At 33.5% G+C, this 12,269-nt stretch overlaps 1 protein-coding gene across 1 annotated transcript; it reads left to right on the top strand.

Moving 5' to 3' along the window:
• The first annotated feature begins 10,598 nt into the window (after positions 1–10,598).
• LOC116907062 (olfactory receptor 7G2-like) lies at positions 10,599–11,565 on the top strand. Its single transcript, XM_032910018.1, has one exon. It carries the CDS (start codon positions 10,618–10,620, stop codon positions 11,563–11,565), a length of 948 nt encoding a protein of 315 aa, XP_032765909.1. The 5' UTR covers positions 10,599–10,617.
• Positions 11,566–12,269: the final 704 nt, after the last annotated feature.

Raw genomic sequence — 12,269 nt, 5'->3', positions numbered from 1 at the left:
CTTCCATCATTTAACTTATTTCTCCTAATAGCTGGACTAGAATTAAACATTCCTACTCTGAAATTTTAGCCTTTATGCAATTTTTGTTGTTATGCCACTTAGTACACGCCAAGTATTTTTACACACTAAGTCATTTTGCTGGCATATTACTTTTCTATCATTCTTGTTTAACACAGTTTCCAAGTTAAAATCAAAACTGGATATTTGGCAATGATATTTGAACCTTTCTGCCTTTTCAGCTCTATGCTCAGATTCCTCACATGCCCATACAAGATTAATTCAAGATCACAGAGATTCTGAAGTCTATGATTGTTTGGGGCAAAGTTGTGTTTCATGTTTTCTTGTTTCATATTTCATTCATTAAAGTACTTTAGAATATGATTGCATAAAGTAAGTCTAATTGTAAGGAGAGCCAGTTTAGGATCTGGCCAACAATACATGTCCTTATCTAACATGCAATGTGGTCTTACAATATAGAAAATTACAACAGTGACATAAATATTAAAGGCACACAGATACACACACAATTACGAAGCATTCTGGAAACAGACTTGCTTGACCCCATTGTTAAAGATATTCAACATTCTAGGGCTGTTAGAAAAATTGTGAATAATTTAAGCAATATATGGTATTTTGCTATTAACAGTCCTTGAAAGGTAACATACTAACTAACCAAAACATATGCCTTCATTCCAAATGTAAAAAACAAAATAATAAAAATTATTTGAGACAGTCACATGATATAAAGATCATATTTTTGGAAGAAAATAACTGTGGCCGCTCTGGAGACAGGTAATAGATATTTAGCAGAATAAACAAAAGTTGAATACTTATCACAGTGACAATGACAATGTTTTAATAAGAGACAGGGTGCTCACCTGAGACCTGTGTCTCAATGGTTTTCACATATAATTTCCTCGATAGCTTCCTGAAATAAATCTGTAAAAAACCCCTGACTTCATGTCAAATCATGAAATACATCAATCTACATTCCTTGAAATTTCAAGGAAATTAATCTTCAACATGCCACCCAATATGAAAGTACTCAGCCCTTGCATGTACAGGACAGAGTCAGAGGCTCACTAAAGAAAATACAGGATGCAGAAAAAGATGAAGCTATTGTTTTCTGACCTTGCAGTGCTTTTAAGGGAATATTTCCCTGGCTGGTACCTATAATCCCTATATCCATGGTAGTTTAATAACCAGAGCTGCTTTAGACAATAAATATTAAATTCAGTAGCATCCCAGGAATGTAGGTACTTAAAGACCAACTATGTAGAAGGGAAAATTTCATAATATCTGGTGTCCTGACCCATGAACACATATTTGCCTTTCATTATATTTTCTGAAATCTTTATTTTATAGACATGACAAATATAACATGCTGAAATTTTAGTAAATTCAAACATTGCATTATACAATCATCAGTATATTTACTTAAGACATCTATTTGCATTTGATATTTAAATATATATTTTATATTCGTTGTTATCTCCAATGGAATAAAAAATACGTTTAAGCTAATAAAACATTATCAACTCATGGGGACATTTACTAATCAATATGTTAATCACTCTCATACTTAAGCTTTTAAAAGCAGTTGCATTATGTAAATATGTATGTATACATTTGCTTAGCCTTTTATTAATACATATTAGTTACAAGAACAAATGAAATTAATTATGAAATTTGATAGTTACACACACTGGTTTATAACATGGCCTAGTTTCTTTATATCTTTTTAACCTTCTTTGTTTAAGTCTCCTAGACTCTCAATAATGTATTTTAATTTTATATTACATAGTTTTAACTGCCTATATGTAAAAGAGAAAACATAAAAATTTATATTCTGTTCCTGATATATCCTTTCAATGTTGTTTTTATTATTTCTTTAAAAAACATTCTTCTCTGTATTACCCAAGTGTTGCTGGGATTGTAAACTATAGAAATTTCAGAATAAATAATGAATCCTTTTTGTATCATGAGATTTCATGATTGTTGATATGTTGAGGTAGGAATGTAAAATGACCTCCATAGGTTGAAGTGTGTAGGAATTGGCTTTCCAGCTCTTGGCATTATTTAGAGAGATTGTAGAAATTATACTTAATGATTCTTAATTCTGTCATACTAAAAAATCAGTACTTTGCTCAGCCATTATCAGGCAAGCTTTGTACACAGCAGGTGGGAGTAAATTCCCAGAGCCAAAGCAGACATTATGAAGACAGTAAGAGATCTCAGAGAATTCATTCCTAAATGGGATATCAATCAAATCTCCAATCCGAGAGATTTTGTGGGAGACAGAGTTTCTACACCAAAGAAATAAGAAATTCCCATGAGGTTTTCCAGAGATTTCATCTGAGGAATGGTACCCTCCAGAGATAAAAGTTAAAGAAGTGCCTCAAAGTTGTACGTTTTTTGTTAGTTTTTGAAATATACTATTGGGGTTTCCTTCATTTATATCAAGGAGGTTAGTGTGAGGGAGAGTAATTACATTACTCAATTATGTGAACCAAGAAATACAGATAAAATAATCCCTATTTCCAAGAAAAACATTTGCACAATACGAATTGTGTCATTTGCCAATAAATCAGTTACAGGTTAAAAAAAAAAAAAAAAAAAAAAAAAAAAAAAAGAAATTTAAACACACCCCAACTGCGTATATATGAACTCAGATATTATGAGATGCCATGAACATAGCCTGCAGCAGACTATACTCCATGGAGTTAACTTCAATTGAAAACTATTTGCAATTTTTCCCCAAAGAATATCTCTGGGGTGGGAAATACTGATAAGAGTACACCCCATGCTTAGTAGTAGATTAAAACATAAAATGAACACAACAATTTTGTACTATCTTTTTCTTATAATAATAAGGTTTTGCTTAAGTTTAATGGTTCAAGTTTTTCCTTTTTAATGGGAATCCTGCATTTCTTTTTTTTTCTTTCCTTTGGCTGATTCTTATTTGATCTTTTAAAAATCTTCCAATATGTCTGTGCTTGATTTATATTATTTTACTGTGTTATTTCTTAGATGCCTGTTTTTCCCCAAGGAGTAAAAAATAGATTGGGTTTAGAGCATAAAAAGAGAGAACAATATTCAAACTATATTAATATAAATATATTTGATACACTGTAATCATTGAATGGGAGACCAGTCTATTAAAAACAGAGATTTATTTAAGTAAAGAAATTTGCATAAGAAGTATCCATTTGGATCAACACTGCTATTGTACTTGTTAAAAAGGTCAACAGACAAATCCAGTGAAAAATAAAATCACAGGATATTTTACTATGGTGGTTATGTATACTTTCATATTCATCCTCATCATATTGCAGATAAACATTTTACATTAATCAATCTGTATCATGTTTTTGTTTATCTATGTGTTTTATGGTTGACATGGTATTTGATAAACAATCAGAGTGCTTTTACTAAGGAAGATTATTTTCCTCTCAGAATTCTTTTAATTGCTTAAAGGGTTTTGTTTAGTGTAGAGCCTGTGCATTTTTGAAAGATCCAGGGGATAGTTTGGAGGAGTTAGAACAATGAAAGTTAATGGGGGAAATGATATGGTTATATTATAATCTCAACAATATAAAAGTGTGCTCCTCTTAGCAGAAACTAAAGTATGCATTATTGAGATTGTAATAGTGCTTCTGATTGGTTGGTAAATGAAAAAATAGCTTCACACGACATTGTAGGAGCAATTTGGAAATGAGACACTAATAAGCAAGGGAACACCTACCTTCTCACTTTTGCTTATTTCTTAGCTAATATTTAGATCTCAACCTCATTTTAGGAGTCAGAAGAGGACTTTTGGGATCACTTTGTCTCACTGTCACTCTCCCATTTTGGTTAAATTAAATAAATATTTTTTCTACTTTTTCACTATTAATTTGTCTCTTTTAATTGGATTATATTTTTTAATGGACATGTGGTAGAACTTGTCTTTTTTGTGAACAGGCTATTACCTCAAATATGGTAACATTAAATAAACCAACTAAAAAAGAAAATGTCTACTATAGATAGATATGGAGCCTACTACTCATCCATAGGCATAGGCATAAGATTATTATGTTAGAATAATTGTGTGTTATATCAAACAACTAGCCAATTTCTCTCACTCTTAGTAACTATTTCAGGGCTAACAATATCTCTAATACCTTGCATACCAAATCTGAAAAGCTTATATTACTAAAGACTTTTTAGTTTTTGGAGATTCATATGGTTTGTGTACAACCTGGCCATACAATAGGCTATATGCAGCTTTTTGAGAGAGTATACTAGTACAATGGATTAAAATGGGTTAATAGAATATTAAAATTTTAAATATATTTATAAAAGAAAGCTACCATGGAAAATTGAACAAATCTATTCAACTAATGTTAAATTGTACTGAAATGTACTGCTTTTGATTAATTTTGCAATTCAATTAAGTTCTAAAATGATTAAAACTAATTTCAATTCTTAGCAACATTTTGATGGATAATGAATACTAAATATATTCTGATAAAATTGGAGAATATTTGAAAGTATCCTAGGAAAGTATTATGTGGATATATTATTTTAGCAATCTATATACAAGTCTTTTAGATTTTAAATATTTGTGGACAATATAAAAACAACAGTGGGAATTCTGGAAACACACACACACACACACACACACATACACACACACACACACACACACACACATTAGAATAGATACATATCTGACCCCAATTCACTGTCTGCATGTAGTGCATCCCTGCAAACCCATCAGAGGATGTTCTACCCTGTTCCCTCTGTATTCCATTCCCTGATTCATAGCTCAGCCAGCATCTCTGAAGAAGAAAAAGAAGAAAAAGAAAAAAGAAGGTGGGATGATTACATGCTCAAAGGCCCAGAAAATATTTTCAACAAAAACACTGAAGAAAATGTGTCTAATATAAACAAAGAGATGCCTATGAACATGCAATAAGTTTACAGAACAGCAAATATATTGGACCAGAAAAGAAAATCCTCCTGCCAACTAATAAGCAAAACATTAATTGTATGGAACAAACAAAGAATATTAAAAAGTGCAAGGGAAAATGGCAAAGAATAATATAAAAGCAGACCCAACGAAATTATACTTCAATTCTCAATAGAGAATACCTGCGAAGAGGCCCTCTGCAGTGTTTTGCATACCCTAAGAGACGAAAAGTATGAACCCAAATTACTATACTGAGCAAAAATTTTGATCAGCTTAAAGAGAAAAACCAAGATATTTCATGACAAAACCAAATTTAAGCTTTCCACTAATGCAGTCCTACAAATTACATTAGAAAGAAAACTCAGACAAAAAACTGGTAACTACTTCCAAGAAGGCTCAAGAAATTCTAAACAAACTCCACACCAATCACGAAGATAGGCATAACTCAGAGTAAAGTTCTACAAAAAGCTTCTCCAAGTTAAGGAATCCAAGAAACACACTGGAGTTGCTATTGCAATTTCTAAAGAGATAGACTTTCAACCAAAAGTAATCAGAGGAGATGCAAAAGGACATTTCATACTCATCAAAGAAGAAAATCCATCAACATGACCTCTCAACAATGGCATTCATATGTGTAAAAAAAATTTACTAAAGCTTAAATCACACGTTAAATCTGATACATTAATAGTGAGAGACTTCAACACTCCATTCTCCAAAATAGACAGCTCATTTAAACAGACAAATGATGAAGTTAACAAATTTTATGAATCAAATTGATACAGATGACATCTATAGAACATTTCACCCGAACAAATGAGAATATACCATCTTCTCAGCGACTTATGGAACCTTCTCCAAAGTTGATATATTTAGTCACAAAGGAAGCCTCAATAGATATGATGGATTACAGCTAAGCTTTACATCATCAACGACAGAAACGACAGAAAGCCTTCAAACTCAAGAAAATTAAAGAACTCTTTACTCAATGAACACTGCCTCACAGAAAAAAAATAAAGAAACAAATAAAACACTTTTTAGAATTCAATTAAAATGAAGACATAACACCTCCAAAATTAGCAGCCACTATGAAATCAGTACTAAGAGAAAGTTCATGGGACTAATTACTGCCATAAAGAAATTGCAGTTCTCATAGTAGCAACTGAAATGCACACTTGAAAGATCTAGAACCAAAAGGAGAAAACACCGAAAGAAAAGTAGGTGGCTATCTTACTCAGGATGATATTTTCTAGTTCCTTTCATTTTTCTGCAAAATTCATGAAGTCATTGTTTTTAATAGTTGAGTAGTGCTCCATTGTGTAAATGTACCACATTTTCTGTATCCATTCATCCTTGAGGAACATCTGGGTTCTTTCCACCTTCTGGGTATTATAGATAAGTCTGTTATGAACACAGTGGAGTATGTATCCTTGTTATATTTTAGAACATCTTTTGGTCATATGCCCAGGAGTGATACAGCTGAGTATTCAGGTAATATTTTGGCCAGTTTTCTGTGGAACCACCAGACTAATTTCCAGTGTATTTATACTAGCTTGCATTTCCATCAAGAATGGAGGAATGGTTCTCTTTCTCCACATCATTGCCAGCATCTGCTATCCTCTAAATTTTTGATCTTAGCCATTCTGATTGGTATGAGGTAGACTCTCAGGGTTGTCTTGATTTGCATTTCTTTGATGACTAAGGATGTTGAACATTTCTGTAGGTGCTTCTTGGTCATTTGAGAATCTTGAGAATCCTCAGTTGACATTTTTGTACCCCATTTTAAAATAGGGTTATTTGTTTCTCTCGAGTCTAAATTATATATATATATATATATATATATATATATATATATATATATTACTAGCCCTCTATCACATATTTGTTTGAAGAATATCTTTTCCCAGTATGTAGGATTTGAACATTGATAAATTAATATAACCCAAATTTTCAGAATACCTTTGATAAAACCCACAGACCATACAAAGCTTAAGTAGAAAGAAGACCCAATTGTGGGTGTTTCAATAATTAAAAGGGGAATAAAATAGTCATAGAAGTTAGAGAAAGGAAGGGACCTGAAAGGGAGACAGGAATGGAAGGGGAAAAGAGGGATAAGGAAAAAGGAAAGACATAGTCAGATATTGCAGGGGACAGCAGAGAAGTACAGAGGTTCAGGAAATTGAATAGAAAAATGTAGCAGGGAGGGGGCTACAAAATTAAATAAAAGTAAAACAATAGTCCTATCAAGTATTATCTAATGATTAATGACTCTAGAAAGGAATTAAGGAAACGACATCCATCACAATAGCCACAAATAATATAAAATATCTTGGTGTAACTCTAACTAAGAAAGGGAAATATCTGTAAAGAAAAATCTTCAAGTCTCTGAATAAAGAAATTGAAAAAGATTTTAGAAGACAGAGAGATCTTCCACACTCCTGGATCACTAAAATTAACTTGTATTAAAGGCCATTTAACAAAAAGCAAACAACAGTTGCAATGAAATTTACATCAAAATGCCAACACAATTCTTGACAGACCTTGAAAGATCAGTTCTGAATTTCATATGAAAAATAAACAAACACACAAACAAAACAAAACTCCTGGATAGATAAAATATAATATATAACAAAAGAACTTTTAGGGATATCATCATTCTTTACTTTAAATTGTAAAACAGAGCAACAGAACAATCGAGTTAAACACTTGTTTGGTATAGAAACACACATGCCAAAGGAATTGAATCAAAGACCCAGAAATAAGCCATGGATACTTGATTTTTGGAAGAGGAGTCAAAACCATATAATGGAAAAGAGAAAGGATTTTGAACAGATAGCTGTTGTCTAACTGGATATCTGGATGTAGAAAATGCCAATAAATCCAAAATTATCACCACATCCAAAACTCCAGTCTAAGTGGTTCAAAGACCTCAACGTAAAATCAGATATACTAAGTCTGATAAAAGTAAAATTGGGAAATGACAATGAACACATTGGTATAGGAGACAAGTTCTTGAACAGAACAAATGTAGTTCAGGCACTAGGGTCCACTATTAATAAATGAGACCTGAAGAAATTGAAAAGCTTTTGTAAAACAAAGGACACCATCAATAGGACAAAATGGCAGCCTTCAGAATGTGAGACAATTTTTCTCAACCCTACACCTGACCTAATGCTAATATTTAAAATATATAAAGAAATCAAAAACTTATATTCCAACAAACTAAAGAACTCAGTTAAAAATGGGTCCATTGTTAAAGAATTCTCAGTAAAGGAATCTCAAATGACCTAGAAGCACTTAAAGAAATATTGAATGTATTTTTTCATCAGAGATATGCAGATCAATTTGACTCTTACCCCCATTGTAATGACTAAGATTACAAAAAAAAAAAAAAATCCCCAAGAAAAAGCATTTGGTGGTGAGTTGTGGAGAAAGGTGAACACTCCTCTATTTCAGATGGGTGGGTAAGCTAGTACAACTACTCTGGAGATCAATTTGGTGGTTTTTCATAAAAGTGTGAGTAATTCTACCACATGACACAGTTATACTGCTCCTGGGAGTATACCCAACATATACCCTATTGTCTCACAAGAACTTTTGCTAAGCTATGTTTATAACAGCTTTATTTGTAATAGCCAGAAATTAGAAACAACTCATATTCCATCAACTGAAGAATGAATAAAGAAAATGTGGTTCACTTACACAGTGTAATAATATTCAGCTATTAAAACTAAAGCATCATGAATATTGCAGGCAATTGAATTGTACTAGAAAATATCAAGCTGATTGAGGTCAACCAGATCCCAAAGAAAGGCATTCTTTGTACTCATTTATAAGTGAATATTTAGTCAAAAAGTACAGAATAACCATATTAAAACCCATAAACCCAAAGAAACCATATAACAAGGAGTGCCCAAGACAAAATGGTTTAATCTTTCTCACAAGGGGAAATAAATAGATATCATAGGTAGATGGATGGAGGGAACTTGGCAGAAGTTAGGATGGGAAAGAGAAATGGGGATGTAAAGGTTTAGAGAGATCAGGCAAGAGAAAATATAAATTGCTGGTGGACATGAGGCCATCTTTACGTCATGTCAGAGACCTAGGATTTAGAGAGCACCCAGAGAATCTGAGGATGACTTTAGCTGAGACTCTATTCATCAGGGATATAGAATCTGAAGTGGAAACCTTCTATAGCCAGACTGGACCACCATTTGAGAAATAAGGACAGCAACCTAACCACAAAGCTTTCAACCCAAAATGGATCCTGTCTACAGGATTACAGGGACAAAAATGGATGAGAGACTGAAGTAATGGTAAACCAATGACTGGCCCAACTTTAAACCCATCCTGTGGGTATGAACCAATCCCTGATACTATTAATGACACTCCATTATGCTTTCATAAAGAAGTCTATCATAATTGTCCTCTGAAAGGCTCTAACCAACACCCGAGTGAAACAGATGCAGAAACTCAGAGCCAGTTGGGAGGGAGCTCAGGCTGTTTTGTGGTAGAGTAGGAAGGATCTAAGGACACAGATGGGGAGGGATTTTACAAGAAGACCAATAAATCATCTAACCTGTACCCTTGGGGTCTGCCAGAAACTGAAGCACCATCCAAAAAGCACACATGGGCTGGAATTAGGTCCCCACCACATGTGTAGCAGATGTGCACCTTGGTCTTAAGGAGGGCCTTCCAACAAATGGAGAGTGTTCCTGACTCTCTTTCCTGCCTTTAGATACTGTTCTACTAACTGATCTGCCTGATCTGGCCTAAGTGGAGAGGATGTGTCTAGTCCTACAATTACTTGATGTGTCAGTGTAGGTAGATAGGTGTGTGTGGGGGCTCCCTCTTATCAGAGAAGAAAAGGAGAGGAGGTGGGTGAGGTGTTTTATGAGGGGGAATTGTGAACATGGTATCTGTAATCAGAATGTGCAGAGAATAAATAAATAAATAAATAAATAGTGAAAAAACAAAAAGGAACATGAGTCTTTATATTATTATTATGTTTTAATATTGATGATTTTAGAGATATGTATGCTGGTACTCTTCATATTGAACAATTCTTTCAAACATATAAATCACATACAACAAACATGTACAAAAATAAGTTGGAAATTAATATAAATGTCATGTAGCATGCACTAAAGGCCTGTAAAATGGAAGGAAGTAGAAACAAGATGTTTGAATATTGCGAGGAAGGATCCTGTTACCATAAAGTGAGTAACAAAATATACTTTCCTACAATCTCTGAGGATGTTCACTCATGGGGTCAAAGTGTTAAAAGTAGTGTTAGTCTAATGAGGTGCTTTAGATTTGAAATCTCCCAGGGACATGCATGTTCCTAGGAGAGAGTGTGATGAACCCTTGTAAAAAATCTTCTGTGATGGTGTTCCTTCATGACCGGGACCTTGTACAGTTGATTTTCAAGAACACACATTCAAGACTTATAAAGTTGGATTACATGTTGGCTGCTACAGCAACCTGGTCTTTATGCTTGTTTCTGGGTGTCAGAATTCTGGGACTCATGCTTCTGTCACAAGTGCTTTAATTATTGAAGCATTGCTTCAGACATCAGGGATAGTATTCCATTCTTAAGTGTCGTAGTTCTGTCTGATACAATATTTTCATTAATTTTTCCATGTTTCACCCTCTCTATCAGATTTATGAACAACATGGAAAAGAGAAACCAAACAGCTTTTCCAGGATTCTTTCTTCTGGGACTGACAGAAGACCCAAAATTACAGCCTGTATTGGTCAGTTTGTTCTTTTCTATATATCTGGTTACCCTTCTGGGAAACTTGCTTATAATTGTGATTTCTATCTCAGACTCCCATCTTCATACCCCTATGTATATATTTCTTTCTAATTTGTCCTTAAATGACATCTGTTTAAGCACAAGCACGATCCCCAAGATGCTGGTGAACATACAAGAAAATATTCAAAGCATCACATACAAAGGCTGCCTCACTCAAATGAGCTTTGTCTTAATTTTTAGTGGCATGGAAAACTGTCTCCTTGCAGTAATGGCTTATGACCGCTATACGGCTATTTGTCACCCCCTGAGGTACACAGTTATCATGGAACCCTGTTTCTGTGTCCTGCTGATTCTATTGTCCCTGCTAATTAGTCTTGTGGATTCTTTAATGCACAGCCTGATGGTGCTAAGACTGTCATTCTGCAGACACCTGGAAATACCAAACTTCTTCTGTGAACTTCCCAAGATGCTCAAGTTGGCCTGTTCTGATACCCTCATTGATAACATCCTTATTTATATTTCATCCTGCATATTTGCTGGAATTCCTCTCTCTGGAATAGTTTTCTCTTATATTCATATCATGTCCTCTATTTTTAGAATGCCATCATCAGAAGGAAAGCACAAAGCCTTTACCACTTGTGGGTCTCACTTGTCAGTTGTTTCCTTGTTCTATGGGACAGGTTTTGGGGTATATATTACATCTATTATTATGGATTCATCCAGGAAAACTGCAGTGGCTTCAGTGATGTATTCTGTGGTACCTCAAATGCTGAATCCCTTTATCTATAGTCTGAGGAACAGAGAAATGAAGGATGCTATGAGAAAATTCTTCAAGAAAATGGCTTCTTTTCTATGATATTTCATTTATTTGGACATCAATTTCTAGAGTAAGTAAACTAATACAATTTTACTGTATCAGAATTCCTACTCTTTTCATACTACATTCTTTTACTATTACAACAAAAACACATTTTAATTGTATTAAACTATAGAATTATACCAGTTTCTATGGCTTTATGACAAGTAGGTGGACACTTATTTCAAGGGAAACTGCTAAGTGATTTTATAAACACAATGCTTGTAACTATGATGTAAACATTCCTTAGCAAATTCAATGCAATCATCCTTAGAGTTGGTATATTTGTATATTAGCTGCTTGTTTTGATTTTAAGAGATTTATCAATGACCAGTGATAGGATCTTCAGACCTAAGAGAATAAAAACCCTAACATTATTATCATATACTAATAGAGTTGTACATCATCATAAGTGTACATTTCATGGTGAAGAATATATTTGAAGAAACTTGGGATTCCATCTATACTTCCTACAACTTTTTTCTTCCAGATATTGGAAAGAATATCAAAATGCAAGGAAGGTTTCTGGTATATACATACATACTAACAACCCCCTACACACAAACTCTCTTTCTCTCTCTCTCTCTCTCTCTCTCTCTCTCTATATATATATATATATATATATATATATATATATATATATATATATACAGACACACACACACAGACACACACAAACACACACATATGATTGAATGACTTCA

Source organism: Rattus rattus, chromosome 8 (assembly GCF_011064425.1).
Source record: "Rattus rattus isolate New Zealand chromosome 8, Rrattus_CSIRO_v1, whole genome shotgun sequence".
NCBI classification, from domain to species: domain Eukaryota; kingdom Metazoa; phylum Chordata; class Mammalia; order Rodentia; family Muridae; genus Rattus; species Rattus rattus.
The sequence above is the reverse complement of the archived record's forward strand: the minus strand, read 5'-3'. Positions and strand labels throughout refer to the sequence as shown.

What these genes read in the sequence shown, in the direction of transcription:
- LOC116907062 (XM_032910018.1), top strand. Translation starts at nt 10,618, where the DNA reads ATGAACAACATGGAAAAGAGAAACCAAACAGCTTTTCCAGGATTCTTT.